General features: G+C 67.8%; 4 protein-coding genes across 10 annotated transcripts; 1 reads left to right on the top strand and 3 right to left on the bottom strand.

Moving 5' to 3' along the window:
- Positions 1-842: 842 nt before the first annotated feature.
- On the bottom strand, positions 843-3,007 carry LOC142086255 (2'-5'-oligoadenylate synthase 1-like). Its single transcript, XM_075159099.1, has 6 exons — positions 2,788-3,007; positions 2,319-2,613; positions 2,064-2,239; positions 1,740-1,981; positions 1,520-1,652; positions 843-1,438 (listed from the first exon to the last, which is right to left on the bottom strand). The coding sequence occupies exons 1-6, from the start codon at positions 2,980-2,982 to the stop codon at positions 944-946; spliced, it is 1,536 nt and encodes a 511-aa protein (XP_075015200.1). The 5' UTR covers positions 2,983-3,007; the 3' UTR covers positions 843-943.
- Positions 3,008-4,715: 1,708 nt separating this feature from the next.
- On the top strand, positions 4,716-9,753 carry IFRD2 (interferon related developmental regulator 2). 3 transcript variants are annotated; one of them, XM_075159093.1, is made up of 12 exons: positions 4,716-5,045; positions 6,067-6,183; positions 6,310-6,394; positions 6,527-6,651; positions 6,735-6,892; positions 7,120-7,170; positions 7,509-7,678; positions 7,783-7,888; positions 8,138-8,275; positions 8,426-8,554; positions 8,629-8,724; positions 8,889-9,753. In XM_075159093.1, exons 1-12 carry the CDS (start codon positions 4,880-4,882, stop codon positions 8,967-8,969), a joined length of 1,422 nt encoding a protein of 473 aa, XP_075015194.1. In that variant the 5' UTR covers positions 4,716-4,879; the 3' UTR covers positions 8,970-9,753. The 3 variants fall into 3 exon arrangements, with proteins under 3 accessions (XP_075015194.1, XP_075015195.1, XP_075015196.1); XM_075159095.1 differs by lacking the exon at positions 4,716-5,045 and adding an exon at positions 5,694-5,754; XM_075159094.1 differs by lacking the exon at positions 7,120-7,170.
- HYAL3 (hyaluronidase 3) lies at positions 9,691-13,979 on the bottom strand. 4 transcript variants are annotated; one of them, XM_075159088.1, is made up of 3 exons: positions 13,083-13,979; positions 12,889-13,001; positions 9,691-10,135 (listed from the first exon to the last, which is right to left on the bottom strand). In XM_075159088.1, the coding sequence occupies exons 1-3, from the start codon at positions 13,977-13,979 to the stop codon at positions 9,691-9,693; spliced, it is 1,455 nt and encodes a 484-aa protein (XP_075015189.1). The 4 variants fall into 4 exon arrangements, with proteins under 4 accessions (XP_075015189.1, XP_075015192.1, XP_075015191.1 ...); XM_075159091.1 differs by having other exon boundaries at positions 9,862-10,135; positions 12,889-12,978; XM_075159090.1 differs by lacking the exon at positions 9,691-10,135 and adding an exon at positions 10,653-12,715 and having other exon boundaries at positions 12,889-12,978.
- Positions 13,980-15,201: 1,222 nt separating this feature from the next.
- NAA80 (N-alpha-acetyltransferase 80, NatH catalytic subunit) lies at positions 15,202-18,222 on the bottom strand. 2 transcript variants are annotated; one of them, XM_075159097.1, is made up of 2 exons: positions 18,191-18,222; positions 15,202-15,929 (listed from the first exon to the last, which is right to left on the bottom strand). In XM_075159097.1, exon 2 carries the CDS (start codon positions 15,919-15,921, stop codon positions 15,202-15,204), a length of 720 nt encoding a protein of 239 aa, XP_075015198.1. In that variant the 5' UTR covers positions 15,922-15,929; positions 18,191-18,222. The 2 variants fall into 2 exon arrangements, with proteins under 2 accessions (XP_075015198.1, XP_075015197.1); XM_075159096.1 differs by lacking the exon at positions 18,191-18,222 and adding an exon at positions 16,995-17,138.
- Between the last annotated feature and the right edge of the window lie 2,251 nt (positions 18,223-20,473).

Raw genomic sequence — 20,473 nt, 5'->3', positions numbered from 1 at the left:
GGGGTGCTTGGCAGCACCCGGGGGGCTGGGAGGGCCAAGTCCCACCGGGACATCGCGAAGGTCGCTGGGGTCCCCCCAGGCTTACAGCCCTCCACGCTTTCGTTTCTGGAAGATGAAAACCGAAACTTGACTTGGCATTTCCTCAGTGCCGCCAGCCCAGCGCTTAAGGCAGTGACAGGAGGTGACCTCGGTGTCCGCTGCCTCCCACTGCCTGAGGTGGCACCAGGGCCCTCGGTGACACTGGCACCAACCGTGTCCCATTGCCTGGAGTGACATCAGGCTCCCCTGGTGACACCAGCACCAGCCATGTCCCAGTGCTGGCTGCGCCCCAGCCCAGACACTTGAGCCCCCGCCATGGGCACAGGCAGGCGCTGGTGCAGGCAGAGCACCCCCGGGCAGGGCCTGGCATGGGGTCCCTGTGGTGGGACGCGGCCTCCGGCCAGCTGGGCACCCAGAGGAGACCCTGGGCAGGAGCCTCCCGGGGAGCCGGGGCTGGGGGCTGGGGAGAGGCGAAGCCCCGGGGCCGGGGCCACCTTAACTGCCCGGCGGTGATCGGGATGGTGGCCCGGGAGGGTTTAAAAGCTGCTGCAGGCAGGAGCAGCAGAGGGGAGGGAGAGGCTGGAGCTGTTTTTTTCCTGAGGTCCAGCTGGCACAGGGCTGGCACCCCTGACCCCACTGGGCACCCCGGGCTCAGGCAGCAGTGCTGCTCTGCACCCGCGTGTCCCTGTGCCGTCCCAGCAGCTGGTGGCATTGAGGTCCCCCCTCATCCCAATGGGGTCCCTCCTTGACACCCCCCGTTGCCACTTGGCGCCGTCCCCAACCCAGAGAGCAACACAAGGATCTACCAAGGCATTTTTATTTTCAGCGTGACAGGGCGTACGGGGCCGTGGGCTGGTGCTGGGGGTGATGCTCAGAAGGGCGAGCAGGCAGGGAACTGGGGGTGTCAGGGGCCTGCACCCCCCCGGAGCCGCAGGAGCATGAAGATGGTGCTCCTGGGCTGGATGTTGTATTGCGCCAGCGTGTGCCAGTCCTCCAGCTCCCTGGAGCCGTACGTCAGGCGCTGCTGGTCGGCGGGAGGCCCCTGCCGGGCGTGGATCTGCTCCTTCAGCTGCCGGACAGTGTCGGTGGGCTGCACCGTGTAGGTGGTGGTCCGGTTCTTGTCATCCTTCACGAAGACCTCCATTGCCTGGGGCTCAGTCTGCAGCAGCACCAGTGTGGTATTGTAGAAGATGCCGTGGGTGGCCAGGGTGTCGTTGTTCTGCAGGACGACGGTGTTCCTGCTCGGCTCCTGCTGCATCAGGCGCTGCCTGTACCAGGGGATGCCCCACGCCTGCTCGATCTCCTCCTTCAGCTGCCAGATGGTGGTGCTCGGGCTGACGGTCCTGCTCAGGCTGGTGCCCACCAGCTGCCTCACCTCAATCGTCACAGGCCGGGCTGGCTGCGGGGACAGGAGAGTGGGTGGGCAAAGCCGGCAAGGGCGGGGGGGGGCCATGATGCCCGCAGGCACAGGCAGCCTTACCTTCACATCCCAGGGCTGGGCGGTACTGACGCAGGGCAGCGAACAGTGGCGGGCAGCTTCCCGTGCCACCAGGTCCCAATTCTTGCCTTGGCCCAGGATCCCCGTGGGGTCGGCAGGGTCCAGGATGACAGGGCTGTGAACACAAAGGGCGAGTGCTGCCATCAGCCCCAGGCAGCGCCGCAGGGCAGGTGGCACGGGTCCCACAGGGCAAAGTCCTCACCGGGGACTGCACAGCAGATTCTTCACATGGGCACCGATCTGGCTGTGCTGGAGCGAGTAGAACATCTGCCAGTAGATGCAGATCTCCCGGTGCCGGCGCAGCAGCTCCAGCACCGTACGGAAGCCCTCGGCCGTGCGAAAGGACTCACAGGAGCCCGTGCCCTCCTCCCAGGCGTAGATGGTCAGCAGCTCCAGGGCATACTTGGGGGGCAGGTCTGCGGTGGGGTGCTGTGGCTTCAGCAGCTGGGGAGAAGACGGGGATGGAGGTGAGAGCTGGCCGGGGCACGTGCCCAGTGGGTGCCGGGGAAGCCGGGCAGCCCCTCACCTCCTTGTACCAGTGCTTGACCAGGCGCAGGAGGTTCTTCAGCTTGGCAGGGCAACGCTTCACAAACTTCTTCTGCAGCTCAGTGAAGCAGGGGGAGAACTCCCCAGGGTCAATGCTGGCATTCAGGAGCCTCACGTACACCCCTGCATCTGGCAGGGCATCCCGGCTCACCTGCCCTGCAGGGCAAGAAGGACGGTGAGAGCCATCCCGGCGCTCATGCCCCAGCCCGGCCCCGCACCAGCTCGCACCCCTTACCCAAAGCATCGTAGGCGGGCAGGATGTCCACCTCGATGGACTCTGAGGTCTCCTTGGAGCAAAGGGTGAGGCTGAGGGAGCGCGGCGTATTGCCTGGACCCTTGTACCGGGGCTCGCTGATGGTCACGGTGAATGTCAGGCGCTGCTTGCAGGCGTGCAGCCTCGTCTTGATCAAATCCAGGATATGCCTTCTTTCCTGCTTCTGCTCCTGGTAGCTGGAGAAGCAGCTGAGGAAGAGCACCACATCGGCGTCGGAGTTGTTCTGCAGGGCTGTGCCCTTGCCTGCCGAGCCGCCCTGCAGAGAGATACCCTGCCCGCTCAGCACCGCTGCCCTTCGGCACGGGCATCGCCTGTCACCATTCCTGGAGCTGCCAGGGGAAACTGAGGCAGGGCAGGAGATGGAGCAGTGGGACAGAGGGAAGGGAGGCAGCAGGGGTGCCGGCTGGCCCCCGAGCTGGGCAGTGCTCACCTTGACGGTCTTGAGGACGTGGATGTCGGTCCCGAAGCAGTCCTCCTTCAGGAAGTCGCAGATCTGCTTCACCGTCTGCTTCACCTGCTTGGAGAAAGCCGTGCTGGGCTGCAGCGTCTCCATGATCCAGCCATCCAGCATGTTGGGGGCCACCGTCCACAGCCCGTTCGTGGGTGTCACCTGCCCCACATCCATCCTGCCAGATGTGGTTGCTGCCTCTGCCTGCAGTTGTCTCGCTGCCTGCAGCAGCTTTTAAATCTTCCCGGGCCACCGCCCCGATGGCGTCACCGCCGGGAAGTTAAGGTGGCCCCGGATCCGGGGCTTCGCCTCTCCCCAGCTCCCGGCTCCCACTCCCCGGGGGGGGGTCCTGCCCACGGGGTCCCCCGGATGTCCCCGGTGCCACCGTCGCGGAGGCTGGAAGGGGTCAGGAGGGGCTGGGCGGCACCGCCATCACCCCGGCATCCAGCTGAGGGGCAGCAGTGACGGCGGTGGTGGCAGCGCAGGCAGCTGACTGCAGGCTGGGCCTGGGGTGCTGCACGACCTTGTAGCCCGGGGTGTCCGTGGTGGCACAGGGTCTCCCCTGGGTGTCCAGCTGGCTGGAGGCTGTGTCCCACCATGGGGACCCTGCGCCAGGCCCTGCCGTGGGCTGGGAGTACCCTGCCTGCACCAGCACCTGCCTGTCCCCACGCCAGGGCTCAAATCTCTGGGCTGGGGCGCAGCCAGTGCTGGGACATGGCTCGTGTTGGTGGCATGGTGTCACCCCAGGCAATGGGACATGACTGGTGCCAGCATCACCGGGGGCCTTGTTGTCACCCCCAGCAGTGGGACATGGCTGGTGCCAGCACCACCGGCAGCGGGAGGCGGCGGGCGGGACGGGCAGGACGCTGCTGCCCGCGCTGCCTTAAGCGCCGGCTGCGGCGGATGCGGGAAACGGGAGTTTCTGTTTCTGCGCTGGTTTCGGTTTCTGCTTCCACCGACTGGAAACGAAAGTGCGAAGGGGCACCCGCGGCGGCTCTGCGCGCCCCCCCCCCGGTTCCTCCCATCCCCCACGCGGGACCGTGGGTGCCGTGGGCAGCCCGGGTGCCGCGGAGTGGGTGCGCACGGGCAGCCCCGCTCGCCTGCACGGGGTCATCCCGGGCAACTGGGAAGAGCCAAAAAACTGAAACTCAAGCCGGGAAACTGCGGGCAGGGGCGGGCAGGGACAGGCAGGGGTGGTGGGCAGGGGCGAGAACAAGAAGAGGAAGGGAACAGGGAGTAGGGGCAGGAAGGGGCAGGGGAGCAGGGCATGGGCAGGAGACGGGCAGGGGGTAGGGAGAGGAGGCAGGAGGGGGCAGGGATGGGGACAGCAGCAGGGGCAGGGACATGTGTAAGGATGGGGATGGGCATGGGGTTCAGTCGGGGTCAGGACAGGGATAAGGGTGAGAGCAGGGGCAGGGACAGGGCAGGGGAAGAGATGGGCAGGGATGGGAGCAGGGACGGGGCTGGCACAGGGAAAGGAGCAGGACAGGGACAGGGGTAGAGTCGAGGCAGGGACAGGGATAGAGGCAGATGCAGCGACATGGCCAGGATAGGGATATGGGCAGGAGCAGGGACGGCTGTCCCCTTAGTGTCAGGTGACAATGGGGCAGGGACCGGGGCAGGAATACATGCAGGGATACCAGCGGGGATGGGGGCAGGGGCAGGGACAGGGATATGGGCAGTGTTATGGGCAGGGACAGGGACAGGGCCAGGGGCAGAAATGGGGACAGGAGCAGGTATTTGGGCAGGGACAGGGCAGGGATACAGGCAGGGACAAGGACAGAAGCAGAGGTACAGGCAGGGGCAGGAGCAGGGAAAAGGACAGAAGCAGGGCTACGGGCAGGTGTGCAGACAGGGGCAGGGGCAGGGGCAGGGATGTGGGCAGGGAGAGGGGAAGGGACAGGACCACCAGCAGGGACAGGGGAAGGGGCAGAGCTGTGGGATGGGTGTCACGAGCATGTCACACCTGGCCTGTGCGGCCTGAGGAGCGAGGCCAGGACGCCAAGGCGAGAACGGCAAGAGTCATTCTTTATTTGTGCCCGTGGGGTGTCTCAGCCAAATCGGGGCACCCCAAATGTGGTTTCACACGTGCCTCTCACACTCTTCAAGTGTTGGGGTACAGCACGGTTTGACCAATCTCTGCTTCCCCCCCCCACCTGCTGTGCAAAGCCACTGCAGTTCTATGGCGGTGTCATCCTTCCTTCCTCGTCCAGGCGCCCCTGGAGTCGGTCTCACTACAGGTACTTATCTGTGCGGGCAGGTAACGGGAGGGAATCAGGGAGGTGTTGGAGGGGCTGGGGTGCTGGCCTTATCTCAGGAGTCCAGGGGTAGCCTTCATCCTTCGTGGTGAGGCTCTCCTCCTCCTCCTCCTCCTCCTCCTCCCCCCCCCAACCAGCTGGGGTCCTGTAGCCATGCCTACTGAACCGTAACTACGCAGTATACAACGTAAACAGTAGATACATGTAAGTTCATACAATTTCATACTATAAAGACTAATTGGTACAATACTTAAGGAGTGAGATTTTCCTAACGCGATGCAGGCAGGGGCAGGGACAGGGGTTTGGGCAGGGACAGGGGCAGCAATACAGGCAGGGGCAGGGGTATGGGCAGGGCCTGGGGTACAGGCAGAGGGCCTGGGGTACGGGTAGAGTGTCTGGGTACAGGCAGGAGCAGGGGTTCAGGCAGGAGCAGGGGTACGGGCAGGGCCCGGGGTACGGGCAGGGCCAGGGCCAGGGGCCGTCCCAGGGCAGGGCGCGGTGCCCCCGCGCGGCGCGTGCCGGGAGTTGCCGTCCACGGCGCGCATGCGCAGATGGCGGCGCTCCCAGGGGGCCGCGCGGCCGGGCATGGGGACGGACCCGTAGGCGGGGCCAGAGGCGGGGCCTCCCGCCCGGGGAGGGGCGTGGGGTCCGCGCGCGCCGGCCATGCCGCGCTCCCGCCGAGCCGCGCGCCGTGAGTGGGGGCCCGGGCGCGGTGCAGGGCGGGAAGGTGGCGGACCGGGGAGGGCGGCGGGGCCGGGAGGGCCCGGAGGGCCGTGCTGCGGCGGGGCGACGGGGCCGCTGGGCCGGGCCGGGCCGGGCCGGGCCGGGCCGGGTCGGGCCGTCCCGTCCCGTCCCGTCCTGTCCTGCCTTGCCCTGCCCTGCCCTCCCGGCAGCGGGGCGCAGGTGCCCGCACAGGCCCCATGGCCCGCACAGGCCTCGGGCCTCCGCCTCCCCGTGCGGCCGGGGCCGGGCTGACCGGGGCCTGTCCCCAACCCCCCCGCAGGTGGCCCCGGCAGCGCCCGGGCGGGCTCACCTGCCAGCGAGGAGGAGGCCGGCAGCGAGGTGCTGAGCCACTGCAGCAGCGCCAGCGAGGGGGCCAGCCCCGCCGAGGAGGGCGCAGGTGAGCCCCGGGGCTGCCCCGCTGCCCCCTTTGTGTTCCCCCACACAGCTACTGCTGTGTCCCCCACCCGTGGGCCCCCCGCCTTCGTGCCCAGGCACCTCCGTGACGTGGGTGCCGCCCCGGCAGGGAGTGAGGCAGCGGGTGAGCAAGGCCAGGAGGAGGAGGCGGAGGACAGGCTGAAGGAGCACATGGACAACCTCCTGGACAAGAGGTGAGGAGCGGCTGTCACCCCCCGTGGGCGTGCCTGGCACGCTGCCCATCCCTGCCGGCGCTGCCAGCTGCGGGCAGGGACGTGCCCCGTCCCAAGCCACCTCACCCCGTGACCTCCCACGGTCTCTCGCAGCGCCAAGACGCGGCAGGTGGCACTGCAGAGCCTGCGCCTGGCCTTCTCCTCCAAAACCCTCTCCGAGTTCCTGCTGGAGCGTCGCCTCACGCTCACCGACTCCCTGGAGAAGTGTCTCAAGAAAGGTCTGCGTGCAGGCGAGCACCGGGGCTGGGGGTGGCAGGGCTGGTGACCAGTGTCTGAGGGAGGTCTCTCGTGCTGCCCGCAGGTAAAGGGGAGGAACAGGCGCTGGCCGGCACCGTCCTCGCCCTCCTCTGCCTCCAGATGGGCTCTGGCCCCGAGGGGGAAGAGGTGTTTCGCAGCCTGAAGCCCCTGCTCGTCAGCGTCCTGACAGACAGTGCCGCCAGCCCCAGCGCCCGGCAGAGCGTAAGACCCGGGTCCTTTCCTCCTGGGCGCAGGGGGCACCTTGGCAGTGGGGAGAGCCCAGGCAATGCCTTCGGGGACCCCTGCACTCGCGGGAGGGTGGCAGTATTGGGTGCTGTGGGGAGCAGTGGGGTAAAACAGGCACCCTGACCCAGCTTCTCCTTGGCTGGGCGCTGGGTCTGGCCTGGTGCTGCCTCCTCTGACTGCCTTTTCCCTGCATCTCTCGCCAGTGTGCCACGGCTCTGGGCATGTGTTGCTACATTGCCGCTGCTGATGTCGAGGTAACTGTGCCCGGGTGTCGTCTATACCCCTGCCGGAGGGCACCCCGGGGGCTGCCATGCCACCTGCCCGCTGCCCAGGGCAGCTTGGAGCTGAGCCGGCGAAGGGGCACAGGGACATCAGTGACAGCCCGGGCCCTTTCCCTGGGCAGCGTGGAGCTGAGCTGCGGGGGGAAGCCCACCTCGCAGAGATGGGGTGTCCCAGGTGGAGGAGTCCCTCCTGCCGAGGGGAGCTCCTGGTGCCCCTGGGCAGGGTGGGTCTCCTTCAGTCCCCAGCATGTGGCTTCGCTTTGGCGTCTTCGTGGCAGCTGTGGCCTGACGGGCAGGTTTCCCCCCTCCAGGACCTGATCTCGTGCCTGTCCTGCTTGGAAGGCATCTTCAGCCCTCCCAGCACAGGCGAGGGGGACTCGGCACCCGTCCAGCACGGCCCTCTGCACTGCAGCGCGCTCCAGTCATGGTCCCTGCTCCTCACCATCTGCCCCCCCTCCCACATCAAGAGCGTCTTGGACAAGTGAGCGGGGTGTGGGGGCTGGTGTGGGGCAGATGGCTGCGGAAGGGGGAGCCCCTGGGGTGGCACCTGGTCCCCCTGACTCCCCTCCTGCCTTCCTGCCCCAGTCGCTGGCTGAAGCTGCCCCCGCTGCTGTCCAGCAGCAGCGTTGCGCTGCGCATCCTGGCCGGGGAAACCATCGCGCTGGTCTTCGAGCTGGCCCAGGACCTGGAGGTAAGGCAGGGTGCCGCGGCGGCAGCGGGTGGGCGGGCAGCAGAGTGGCAGGGAGCTGCTGGCCCTGGGACCCTGCCCGTGCCCCAGCTGAGCTGGCACTGACAGCATTGGGATGCACCAGGCTGGCGTCACCAGCAGGTGCCCAGGCAGAGGGGCTGCCCCCGGTGATCCCCCAGCCCTGACCTGGCGATGGCGGTGGTGGGCAGCGCCCGGAGTCGCATCTCCTCCAAACCCCCGTTTTTTTGGCAGGAGGACTTGTGCCACCAAGATACAGAGTTCCTGTGTGCCCAGCTCAAGGTCCTGGCTACCGAGAGCAACAAGTATCGAGCCAAGACAGACCGACGGAAACAGCGCTCCATCTTCCGGGACATCTTGCGCTTCATCGAGGTACCAGAGGCTGGCGGTGCCCTTCCCTGCCAAGCCCGTGGCTGTGTGGCTGCTGCCCAGATGCCTGGCGATTCCCCTCTCTCTGCTGAGAGCCGGGGGTCGCGCAGGGCTGGTGCCCAGGTGACTGCTGATGCCCCTCTCTCCGCTCAGAGCGGGGAGTACCAGGAGGAGACCATCCGATTTGGCCTGGAGTGCATGTACCTGGACAGCTGGGCACGCCAGTGGACCTACCAAGCCTTCAAAGAGGTGCTGGGCTCTGGCATTCGCCACCACCTCCAGGTAGGTGCTGGGTGGCCACGCCGGGGAGCGCTGGGCTGGTGCTGGCAGGTACTGACAGGCCCCTGCTTCCACAGAACAACGAGCTGCTACGGGAGATCTTCGGCCTCGGGCCCCCCTTGGTGCTGGATGCGACTGCTCTGAAAGCCAGCAAGGTCTCCCGCTTCGAGAAGGTGGGTGCCCCCACCCAGACTTGTGCCCGCAGTCCCCTCCCGCGCCGCCGTGGACTCCAGCCGAGTGCCTGCCTGTGACTGCGGAGCCCTGAGCACGGTGGGCACCAGTGGGGGGTGAGCAGAGGGGCACCCCCTAACCCATCTCTCCTTTCCTCCCCTCCCAGCACCTCTACAACTCGGCTGCCTTCAAAGCCCGCACGAAAGCCCGGAGCCGGGTGCGGGACAAGCGGGCGGATGTGCTGTGACGGGCGGAGGGGGGGCAGAGCCCCCGGCCCACCTGGACTGCAGACCCAGCACTGTGAGGGGCGGGTGCCCCCGCCCTCGGGCTTTTATTTGTGTACAGCAGAGTATTTAATGCCTGGAGCTGCCCCCTGGGGGCTGCCCCCTCTTTTATTTTTTTAACCAAAAAAAAGAAGGATAAAAGAAGAGCAGGGGGGGAGGTGGTAGCGTGCTGCTGTGTGCCTGCTCTGGGGCTGGGGCTCGCGTGGCACGGCGAGATGGGGTCTCACAGGGCTCCTGCAGCGCTTTTTGGAAGCAGGGCTTGTGTCCCCCCTCCCCGGTCCCGCGGGGGCACCAGGGTGGCCTGGCACAGCCTGAAGGGCTGGGTGGGAGGGCAGAGCCGTGCAGGGCTGCGGGGCAGCTAGCCCTGGTGTCAGTGCCTGTGGCAGGAGTGCTCCCCCCCCGCCACGCTGGGCACAGCCCCTGCCTCCGCAAGCCAGCCTGGCACCCTGGGGAGGTGGCAGAGCGGCACGGGGTGGCAGGCTCTGCCCAGCCCTGCCAGCTGCCCGCTCCGAGCCCTTTTCCAGCCAAATGCTTTATTATGAAGTAGTCCTCTTGTGGGAAGTTAATTACGGGGGGGTGGCACAGCGGGCGAGTGCCGGTGCTGCCTGTGCAGCCTTGGGGGCCGCTGTCTGGGCGGGCATAGGGCCGCGCCAGCCGGGAGTGCTCGCTACCCCGGGAATGTATCTATGGTGGTGATTTTCTAAGACTTTGATTACAGGAGGTAATTAAAAGGCTAATTGGAGGGTGCCTTCTGCCTTGTTGTGAGGAGGAAGAGCTGTCACCGGGGCGGGTGCCGGTCCTTGCATTCCTGTCCCTTTCTCTCGCAGCTCGGGGTGGGGGCCAGCATTGCCCCTGCCACCCCCTGCGCCCCGTGGGGCGATGCTGCCAGGTCTGAGCAGGATGAGGAGGGGTAGGGCTGCCCGCTCCCCCCTCCTGCCCTTCAGTGCCCCTTCCCATGGTGGCCCGGTGCCCATGGCAGGGCCCGGAGCAGCTCAGCGGTGCCCGCCGGGCTCGCCGCTGGCGTTGAGGCGAGCCCAGAGCTGCCCGCTGGCTGCCCGCAGCTGGCGCACGGCGTCCTCCTGGCTCTCCAGCCACTGGGCCAGCGCCCGCACCGACTGGCTCTGCAGGACTGTGGGGAGAGGACAGAGACGCTGGGGACGGGTGGCCTGGCCCTCCCACAGCCCCCCACCCTGCCCGGTGCCACGTACCACTCAGGTAGATGGCCAGTGTGGCCAGGACCAGGCTCGCCAGTGCCAGGAGCCCCAGCAGGGCCAGGAGCAGGGGGTGGCCAGGGCCGAGGCAGGGGCAGGGGCTGGCAGCAGGCACGGGGCGCAGGGTGGGCAGGAGCGGTGGGGGGCCAGGGGGCGCGGGGCGAGGCGGGGGCCGGCGCTGGCTGCTGGAGGGAGCCGGGCCGTTGCCTGCGGGCAGGGGAGAGGTCAGAGCCCAGCCATCAGCATCGTCAGGGCTGGCGCGGGCTCTCCCCACCCTGCTCTCACCCTCGGTGCCCTTCTGCCCGCCTGAGGCCCAGTGCAGGTCGCTGATGGACTCCACGGGGCGCAGGCTGATGGCTCCAGGCTCGCTGCTGTCGGGGTCCCCAGGCTCTGCCGGCGCGGCACCCTCAGCCCTTCCCATGCTGTCTGCTGGGAGCGGAGGTAGAGCGTGAGCGTGGGCCCTGCCCGCGGCCCCTGCCTGCCCCGGGCACCCCTGGGGGGACCAGACACCTCCTGAAGGTGACCCCAGCTTTGATGCCAGCCCAGTGCTGTGCCGGGGCAGTCAGCCAACGCCGGCGTTCCCTTGGCAGAGCCCTGTGGCCGCAGGCGGGTGAGCACTGGCTGTGCCCCCCCGGCCCCGGCGCTGTCATCGGAGCAGTTAGCGGGCGCTCGGTGGCCACGATCCCAGAGCCTCATTAGTGGGGCAGGAATGTGCCAACCCCCCGGCCGGGGTAGCCTGGGCACCATGGGGCTGCCTGGGGCTCCCCCGGGCCAGCTGGGAGCTGGCGGGCAGGGACAGGGCAGTGCCAGCTCCAGCCCGCAGCACGGCTTGGCTTTCCCAGTGGGCACCGTGCTTGTGTGCTGCTTAGGGGTGCACGGACAGAGATGTGGGGTGCGTGCTGTGCTAGCGGGTCCTGGTGCCCACCGCCGAGGTGGGCACATCCCCCATGGGAGCAAGGGGGCTTTTTGGGAGAAGGCATGGCTCCAGCACTATCTTAGGAAGCAACCGTGCCCACACTGGGGCAGAGAGAAAGGATTTTTTCTGGGCGTTTGCATGTTTTTGAGCAGCGGGCGGGGCCCGGGCACTGTGCCCACGGTGGAGCAGGGCAGGGTGGCCCCGTGCCCACTCCCAGTCCCTCCCGGGGTCAGCAGCATGTCGCAGGGCAGCGTGGCGCCGCGCCGCTGCCATCGGGGCAGCACATGCTGCTGGCATGCTTGGCAGGTGTCGGGGCTGGGGGGGCCTCGGCTGGTGCCCCAGGTCCCCCTGGACCCTCCCCAGGGCCCTGTCTTGGGCTGGGGGCTGGCCCGCAGGTACCCCCATCACTCCTGCATCCGCTCCCCCCGCCCCCAGCCGGGGGGCATAGCCGGGCATGTAAGTTTGGTGCCAGGGGCTGTGCCAGCCAGCTGCCTGCCCCCTCCCCAAACCCTGCTGCCCTGCACCCACAGCCCTCCAGGACACCCTTCTTCCCCGGGCGGGCATCTCCGCCTGCAGCCCCCATGGCGGAGGGCAGCATTTGGTTGCTGCCTCCATCCCAACCCCATGGCCCAGCGCCACCCAGTCCCCCCCGGGGTGCCAGGGCCCCTGCCAGCCCCCAGCCTACCTTCTCCAGCCTCCCTGGGCATAGCTTCCCGTGCCCTGCGCCCGGGCAGCGTGAGCGGGCAGCGAGGCAGTGCGGGGCCCCTGGGAGCTGGGCACTGGGTTCCCGGCGCGCCAACTGCGCCGCTTAAAATAGGACAGTGAGAAACAGGGTTCGGGGGGGATAAAAATAGCCGTGGGGAGGGGGGCCCGGCGGCGCAGTCAGGGCTGCCGGCAGCATGGTGCCAGCATGGCAAAAGGAGAGCAGCCTGTGGCGGCGCCCCCTTCCCAGGGTAAACGGGCTGCCAGCTCACCAGATCGGGGCGACCGCAGGGCAGAGCCCATGTGGGGAAACTGAGGCACAGGTGGGCCTGGCTAGAGCCAAACTGGGGTCTCTGCCGCTTCCTGGCAGCAATGGCAATTGTGCCAGCCTGGGAGCCCCCCCCAGCTTTGCCCACAAGGACCGTGCCAGCTGTGCCAGGAGCGTTTATTTAAGTTAACGAGACCATAGGAAGCGCTGGGCAGCAGCACTGCCGGGGTGGGGGACCATGGCGGTCCCCGGCCCTGGTCACCAGCCCCACGTGCCCCGCGGCAGGCAGGTATCGGAGGGTGGGAGGTCATTGTGCCCGTAGAGGCTGTGAGTGTGGGTGGGTGCAAGGCAGGAGGTGGCAGAGCCGGGCTGGACCCGCCGGGTACAGCCCTTGCCGGCCCAGCCGCGGTAGCAGTGGCAGCGGAAAGAGGCTGGTGGGCCGGCGCCGGGGCCAAGGTGCAGGAGGCTGCCCAGGTCGTGGGGTTCCCGGCGCACGCAGCGCCCGTGCCCGTGGCACTGCCCGTAGCTGCACTCCTGGGCTGCCGCCATCACGTTGGCCACGTAGGGACCCAGGGTGGACACGAGGTAGTGGCGCAGGCTGGCACAGCTCTCCTGGGGGGGGAAGCACCAGTGAGAACCTGCCCCAGCACTGGGGTCCCTCCGGCCATCCCTCGCCGGTGGGCGCAGGGGCTGTGGCTGTCCCGTACATCCCATGCCCACACCACCTCCTGCTGCCTGCTGCCTGCCGGCTCTGGTGCCCCAGTGCGACAAGGGGCCATACTCACAGCCGAGCGGGAGTACGACATGTCTCCCCAGAGCACGAGTCCAGCTGCACCCAGCGCTGCGCTCTCCCCAATGGTGTGCACCAGGTCAGCCTGCCGGGGAGAGAGAGACGTGACTGGGCTGGGGGGCATGGGACACCTCCTGGCACCCAGCAGGGCCCCCGGCGTACCGGCCACCCCAGCCCCGTGGCGCTTACCGGCTCCAGGAATCGGGCCGAGCGGCGGAAGGAGAGGCGGGAGTAGGCGACCACGGGCAGGAGGCCGTCGGCGCCGAAGGCGGCCACGCGCAGGGCCTCGCGCAGCCGGTGGTGCACGTAGCGGTGGCGCAGGGCGGGTGGCAGCGCCGGCGGCAGGTAGATGCTGGGGTAGAGGGCGGCCGAGGCGGCCCAGAGCCAGCCCAGCTGGTCATTGCGCTGCACCTCGGCCGGCCGGCATTGCCCGGTGTAGTTGGCCTCCTTGGCCCAGTTGCCGTTGAGGCAGTCGGGGAAGCGGTAGAAACCCCAGAGCCCCCCCGGGCGCAGGGTCCGGCCCAGCAGAAGCGTCTCCTCCATCAGAGCCTGCGCCGCCCGCTCAAACTCTTGCCGGGCCAGCCGGAGCCGCCGCCGTGCCGGCAGGAGGCCATGCCGGTCCCGCACCCACTGCTCCGAGGCCACCCGGTAGATTCGCTTGGCCCCCCAGTTTTGGGCCCAGAGGGGCCTCCACTCCTCCCAGTCCACCACGGCCAGGCCGCGGAAAGCGGGGCGCAGGAGGCGGTGGATGTCGCTGGCCGCCCTGGCGAGGTGGGCATCGAGATGGACCCGCTGGGGGATGCCCCCATTGCGGGGGACACCCTGCCGTGACAGGTAAGGGTACAGCCCAAACTTGTTCTTGTAGAAGATGGTGATGTTCTGGCCAGCAAAGCGGCCATTCTCGTTCTCCATGATGCCGTAGTCGCCGAGGGGCAGCCCCATGCCAAAGCGGCGCTGGCAGCGGCCGGTGGGGACGTTCCACACCACGGCGAAGGGCTGGCCGCCCACCAGGGGCTCTGGTGCTGGGCTCTCCCTGCCAGCTGTGCCCAGCGCCAGGCAAGCCCACAGTGCCAGCGCCGGCACCATCCTGTGTCGCCAGCTGCCCGCGGGGCCGGCACCCTGTGGGGAAAGGAGAGCGGCGGGGGTGAGGCAGCGGGGTGCAGCGGGCACCCTGGCCGTGCCAGTGCTGCCACCCCAGCGTGTGGTTGGCTGGGATCAGCCACAGGGGTCGGGCTGACCCACAGGCACGTGCTGCCCACCCCAAAATCCCATGGGACTGAGCAAACTTTGGCGTTTCAGACATCTCCTGCCTCACCACTGCCAGTGGGCACCTCTGCCTGCTGCGCCCTGGTGCCCAAAGTCCCTGCCTGCGCTACTGCAGCCGTGGCACGGCTCTGGTGCGGCACTGCAAGCTGCCAACCCCGGTACCTCAGTTTCCCTGCTGGCTCCTAGCACTGCCCGTAGCGGGGGCACTGTGACCCCCTCTTCCCCATTTCGACACAGGGTCAATCCAGGCCAGGCGCCCTGCCGAGGGGCTGAGCCCCCTGAGAGGCGTAGTGGAGCCAAAGGGGCAGCTCTGTCCCCCCCAGCCTGGGCCGGAGGGGGACGGGTGCCCCGGCCCAGTGCCGGCCAGCCGCCCGGCGCGAGGGGATTAGGCAGGGGATGAGCTCCGGGGCCGCGTGACGCCGCAGGGACAGCGCTAATCCCCCGGCGCGGGGCCCGGCCGCTCTCCCTGACCTTCCTGCTCCTGCCGTGGTGCCTCCAGCCCTCGCCGCCGCTGGCTGCCTCGAAGGGGGCCTGGCCGCCTGCCCTCCTCGCGGTGCAAGGCAGGGGACCTGCAGCCCGTGCCGCCCTGCCCTACTGCTCCCGGTGCCCCTCCAGCCATTGTGTGCCTCAGTTTCCCCAGGCTGCTCAGCGGTGAGAGCAGCAGCCACACTGGCGGACACGGCGCACCATCAGCCCCAGCTGCCCCACAGAGTCCCCTGGGTGGAGGAGACACTGGGGGGACTGGGCAGCACTCTGGGGACCAGTCCCAACCCCAGAGCCTGTGGTGGGCCCGGCTCCCTACTGCGCTGGTGGTCCCAGGGCTCCGGCCAGGCGAGCCGGGGGCCGGGCAGGAGCAGAGCCAGTGTGCCCGGACAGGGCAGGCTGTTGGGGACCACCTCACCCTGGCAATGGGGCCAGGGCAAAGTGGGGAGACTGGGGGAGCTGGTGCCAGTGCCGAAGAACGGCAGGCAGTCAGGCAGCACCGGGGCAGGCAGCTCCTGCCCGCACTCGCTTTTAATCACCGGCTTGGGGCCCTGGCCCCTCAGATGTCCTTCTTCATCCAGAAGAGGGGCAGCCCTTTGGCGTCGCGGTGGGGGGTCTCCAGGAGGCTCTGCCCGTTGCTCTCGGCCAGGACTCCCCTTGCCCAGACCACGGTCGGCGGGGGGGGCGGCGGGGGGGCAGCGGGGGGTGGGAGGGGAGGCGGGGGGATGGAGGACACCCTTGGCCTGGTGGTGGTGGCAGTGGCAGCGCCAGGAGGGGCCGAGAAGAGCCGCAGCACCTCGGCGGGTATGGCGGGGCTGAGGAAGGCCACGCTCTGCACCGGCTCGCCCAGGACGAAGCCCAGGTGGGCGTAGAAATGCTGCTTGTCGTGGGTGGTGAGGTGCAGGCAGCTGAAGCCTCGGGCCCGGGCCCACCGCTCGGTGGCCTCCATCAGCCGCCGCCCGTAGCCCTGGCCCCGCAGGGCCCGGGCCACCACCACACTCTCCACGAAGAGGTCACGGGGACGGCCGGCCACGCGGGAGAGCCGGACATGGCCCACGAGCTGGCAGGGACCCTCCTGGGCGGCGGAGGCCCCGGCGGGGCCCCGGCTCCGCAGCAGTAGCAGGCAGGCGGGGAAGGCGTCCGAGGAGCGCTGGAGCGTGTGGAGCCGCGACGCCCGGCTCTTCCCCCACTCCTCGCCCAGCAGCTCGGCGCAGGCCTCCAGCAGCTCCGGCCTCCGGTGCAGGGGTACCAGGCTAAGCTCCTCCGACATGGAGCCCATTCTTCTCACTGACGGGAGACCAAGCAGGCCACAGCTCAGAGGCGGGGGGGCCAGACCATGTGTGTGTGTCCCCCGGCCCAGCCCCGGCCCCAGCCCCAGCCCCGGCACAGGCACGGCTCCCCAGCGGCGCGGCCGGATGGGTTTGCAGGGGTTAGCGGTGAGTCTGAGGTCGAACGACAGCATCGCGGTGGGGAAGTGATGCATGGTGCTAGCTCCAGGCGCCCGTGCCATGAGACCCGTGGGCTGGTCTGGCACTGCCGAGCCGGCGGAGGGGCAGGGGCAGGAGGCACAGGGCTGGCCTTGACCCCTCCCCAGCCCTGCCGCTAGCTCCTGCCACCTGAGACCAGCCAGCTCAACACACACATGTCCCTGGCAAGGCTGCAGCGCCATGGAGCTGAGCAGACCCCAGCTGTGCTGTGCCAGTGTGGGGGCTCAGGGGGGCCCTGCTGACCTCCAAGGGGCCAGGAGCCCCCTGCCACAACTGGTGAGTGGCAGGGACCTCTCTCCCCACCCAGCAGCCATTCCCCTTGCAAAGGAGAAGCAGCAGGCAGCGGGCGGGAGGAACCGCCACGCTGGCTTGTCAGCTGGGGTTGAGCAAACTGCCCCGCTTCCCCCTCTGGGGGGTGGAGGGCCCGGTCCTGCCCCCCGCACCCTCAGGGTGCCCCCCAAAGTCAGCCCCTCCAGCTCCAAGACCCCTGACTTCCAGCCCAGCCCACGCTCCCTCCCTTTGGAGGCCAGGCAGCACCCCAAGGCCCCTCCGGCACCCCCAGGCGGGTGACGCTTTTCCTTCTGTGTCCCCAGCAAACCCGCGCTGGGACCCTGCCAGCACCCCTCTCCACCTGGGGGGGCCCCAAATGGAGGGGGAACCCCCGTCAACTGTAGTCCTCTGCCTGCTTCTGCCTGCAGTGCCCCACCAAGCTTCACCCACCCTGGTGCCCAGCTTCCCCCCCATGCCTGCCCCTCTCCAGCCCCTCCCCAGGGGCACGGGGCTGCCCACCCTGCCTGCCGCTCACCCTGCCCGTGCTCACCCTGCCCGTGCTCACCCTGCCCGTGCTCACCCTGCTGCCACTCACCCTGCCTGCTGCTGCCGGCTCCCGCGTCCTCGGTGCCCGTGCGGCAGAGCGGCAGGAAGCAGCCCCGGCTCGTGGCCAACCGCAGCGCCTGGTTCTGCTTCCCCGGCATGAACGACACGTCTGTCCAGGGCCCCACACAGCCCCCATGCCCATGACATCCAAACCAGAGTGCACCCATGCCCAGGGCACCCACCCTGCGCTGCACCCCTTCACAGGGCACCCCACCCGACCCTGCCCAGCTGCCGCACAAACACCCACCCTGCGCTGCACCCACGCACGGCACCCAAACCAGACTGCACCCCCGCACAGGGCACCCCACCCTGCCTGCACCCCCACATCACTGCAAACCAGACCGCACTCACACATGGTGCACAAACCCAAACGGCATCACCCAGCTGATCGCTGCCCCCGCCCCAACGCTGCACCTCCCAAACACACGGCCCCCACCCCATCACTGACCCCACCACTGACCCCACCACTGACCCATCACTGACCCACCACTGACCCATCATTGATCCCATCACTGACCCATCATTGACCCATCACTGACCCATCATTGACCCCATCACTGACCCATCACTGACCCCATCACTGACCCATCATTGACCCCATCACTGACCCATCACTGACCCCATCACTGACCCATCATTGACCCCATCACTGACCCCATCACTGACCCATCATTGACCCCATCACTGACCCATCATTGACCCCATCACTGACCCCATCACTGACTCATCATTGACCCCATCACGGATCCCATCATTGACCCATCATTGACCCCATCACTGACCCATCACTGACCCCATCACTGACCCATCACTGACCCATCATTGACCCCATCACTGACCCCATCACTGACTCATCATTGACCCATCATTGACCCCATCACTGACCCATCACTGACCCCATCACTGACCCATCATTGACCCCATCACTGACCCCATCACTGACCCATCATTGACCCCATCACTGACCCATCATTGACCCCATCACTGACCCCATCACTGACTCATCATTGACCCATCATTGACCCCATCACTGACCCCATCACTGACCCATCACTGACCCATCACTGACCCCATCATTGACCCCACCACTGACCCCACCACTGACCATCACCGGACCCCTCTCCCCCTCCCCTCTTCCTCTTCCTGCTCCCCCCGCGCCCCCGGCCCCGCACCGCCCGTACCGACCTGCCGGGCCCGCCGCCGCCGCCGCCGCCACTTCCGCCCTCGAGCACTCACTTCCGCCGCCGCCACATCTCGGCGCCCGCACTGCGCCCCCTGGCGGCCGGAGGCCGCCTCCCCGTTCCCCTCCACACGCGCGCATGCGCGTTGCGGCGGGCGGGCCGAGCGTGGCGGAGCGCCGGGCGGGTCCTGCCGCCGCGGCCGGCGCCGCTGCCGCCGCTGCCCGCGGGGCTCTCGCCCCGCTCCCGCCCGTCCCCACACAGCGACCCGTCTGTGCCCGCACCGCCTCGTTGCCGGCCCCACCGCCCGCGGGGCACCGCCGCCCCCCAGCACCGGGGGCCGGGCCCCCGCTCCCCCTCGTGCGGGCCCCGGGGAGGGGAGCGGGGGGGAGCCCCCCCTCGCTGGCGCCAGCCGCGGGCGGGCGGAGCGCGCCCCTGCGCCCTGGCACGCGGGGACCCAGCCGAGCCCAACGGTCGCGGGTCTGTGCGGCTGAGCGCGCGGGAGGGCGTCCGGCGTCCCGCTGTGCCCAGCGGCCTCGGAGCGAGGGGAGGCCCGCGGGCCTTGTCCCGGGCCTGGTGTGGAAGAGGGGCGGGGGGCTGCGGCTGGTGGGAGGATCGGGAGCGCAGCTGGTGTTTTCCTCCATCCCGTCAGTGGCGGGCGGAACGCTGAAGGGAGCAGGAAAACTCACCGCATCCACACGTGGCTCAGGGGCTGGGGCCATCGGCGAGATTTTGGCGGCTTTGAGCCTGGGGAGGTTCACACGGCACCGGGCCTGCCGGGGACAGGGGAGTTCAGCTGTCTCCCGGGGGAAAGGGTTCTCGCCTGTGGGCCGGCGGGGCTCTTGGAGAGGGCTTTAAACTAGGTTCGAAGGGGGAAGGGGATAAAACCAGGCTCACCAGAGAAGAGCCTAGGGACCGCACGCCAATGTCGGGGGAGAACTCGGCAGCCCAGCTCAAGCGCATCTACACCAATGCAGGCAGCATGGGCGGCAAACAGGAGGAGCTGGAAGCCATTGTGCAGCGGGGTAGCTGTGACTTAGCTGCCATCACGGAAACACGGTGGGATGAGTCTCACGACTGGAGTGCTGCAATGGACGGCTATAAGCTCTTCAGACGGGACAGGCGAGGAAGGAGAGGCGGTGGGGTAGCCCTGTGTGTCAGGGAGTGCTTCGACTGTCTGGAGCTCAATGGTAGCGATGATGAGGTGGAGTGCTTGTGGGTGAGGATGAGGGGGAAGGCCAACAGGCAGATATCCTGCCGGGAGTCTGTTATAGACCACCTAGCCAGGACGAGGAGGCAGACGAAATATTCTTCCAGAGGCTGGCAGAAGTCTCCCAGTCGCTAGCCCTTGTTCTCGTGGGGACTTCAACTTTCCGGATGTCTGCTGGAAATACCACACGGCAGAGAGGAAACAGTGGAGGAGGTTCCTGGAGTGTGTGGAAGATACCTTCCTGGCACAGCTGGTAAGCGAGCCTCCCAGGGGAGGTGCCTCGCTTGACCTGCTGTTCACAAGCAGAGAAGGACTGGTGGGAGGTGTGGTGGTCGGAGGCCGGCTTGGGCTTAGCGACCATGAAATGGTAGAATTCTCAATACTTGGTGAAGTCGGGGGGGGGACTTTGGCCTGCTCAAGGCACTGGTTGAGAGGGTCCCTTGGGAGGCAGTCCTGAAGGGCAAAGGGGTCCAGGAAGGCTGGACGTTCTTCAAGAAGGAAGTCTTAAAGGCGCAGGAGCGGGCTGTCCCCATGTGGCGCAAGAAGAACGGGCGGGGAAGACGACCGGCCTGGCTGAACGGGGAGCTCTGGCTGGGACTGAGGGAAAAAAGGAGAGTTTACCAGCTTTGGAAGAAGGGGCAGGCAACTCAGGAAGAGTACAGGGATCTCGTTAGGTCGTGCAGAGTGGGAATTAGAAAGGCAAAAGCCCAGCTGGAACTCAACCTGGCCACTGTCGTGAGAGCCAACAAAGAATGTTTTTACAAGTATATTAATGACAAAAGGAGAGCCAAGGAGAATCTCCATCCTCTATTGGATGCGGGGGGGAACGTTGCCACCAAGGACGAGGATAAGGCTGAGGTACTCAACGCCTTCTTTGCCTCAGTCTTTAATAGTCAGAGCAGTTATCCTCAGGCCACTCAGCCCCCTGAGCTGGAAGACAGGGACGGCGAGCAGGATAAACCCCCCATAATCCAAGAGGAAGCCGTTAACGACCTGCCACGCCAGCTGGACGCTCACAAGTCTCTGGGGCCGGATGGGATCCACCCGAGGGTGCTGAGGGAGCTGGCAGAGGAGCTTGCC

Source organism: Calonectris borealis, chromosome 10, assembly GCF_964195595.1.
Source record: "Calonectris borealis chromosome 10, bCalBor7.hap1.2, whole genome shotgun sequence".
In the NCBI taxonomy this organism is placed as follows: Eukaryota; Metazoa; Chordata; class Aves; order Procellariiformes; family Procellariidae; genus Calonectris; species Calonectris borealis.
This window is presented reverse-complemented; position numbering and strand designations above follow the sequence as displayed.

What these genes read in the sequence shown, in the direction of transcription:
- HYAL3 (XM_075159088.1), bottom strand. Translation starts at nt 13,979, where the DNA reads ATGGTGCCGGCGCTGGCACTGTGGGCTTGCCTGGCGCTGGGCACAGCT. An exon ending in CGGCCCGATTCCTGGAGCCG is followed by an intron (nt 13,002 to 13,082) that starts GTAAGCGCCACG and finishes CCCCCAGCCCAG; the next exon opens with TCACGTCTCTCTCTCCCCGG. An exon ending in TGTCGTACTCCCGCTCGGCT is followed by an intron (nt 10,136 to 12,888) that starts GTGAGTATGGCC and finishes CTCTCCCCACAG; the next exon opens with TCCTGCAGAGCCAGTCGGTG.
- NAA80 (XM_075159096.1), bottom strand. Translation starts at nt 17,103, where the DNA reads ATGCCGGGGAAGCAGAACCAGGCGCTGCGGTTGGCCACGAGCCGGGGC. An exon ending in AGCCGGCAGCAGCAGGCAGG is followed by an intron (nt 15,930 to 16,994) that starts GTGAGTGGCAGC and finishes GTCTCCCGTCAG; the next exon opens with TGAGAAGAATGGGCTCCATG.
- IFRD2 (XM_075159093.1), top strand. Translation starts at nt 4,880, where the DNA reads ATGTGGTTTCACACGTGCCTCTCACACTCTTCAAGTGTTGGGGTACAG. An exon ending in CCCCGCCGAGGAGGGCGCAG is followed by an intron (nt 6,184 to 6,309) that starts GTGAGCCCCGGG and finishes CCGCCCCGGCAG; the next exon opens with GGAGTGAGGCAGCGGGTGAG. An exon ending in ATCAAGAGCGTCTTGGACAA is followed by an intron (nt 7,679 to 7,782) that starts GTGAGCGGGGTG and finishes TTCCTGCCCCAG; the next exon opens with TCGCTGGCTGAAGCTGCCCC.
- LOC142086255 (XM_075159099.1), bottom strand. Translation starts at nt 2,982, where the DNA reads ATGGATGTGGGGCAGGTGACACCCACGAACGGGCTGTGGACGGTGGCC. An exon ending in ACGTCCTCAAGACCGTCAAG is followed by an intron (nt 2,614 to 2,787) that starts GTGAGCACTGCC and finishes ATCTCTCTGCAG; the next exon opens with GGCGGCTCGGCAGGCAAGGG. An exon ending in GCCCGCCTACGATGCTTTGG is followed by an intron (nt 2,240 to 2,318) that starts GTAAGGGGTGCG and finishes CTTGCCCTGCAG; the next exon opens with GGCAGGTGAGCCGGGATGCC.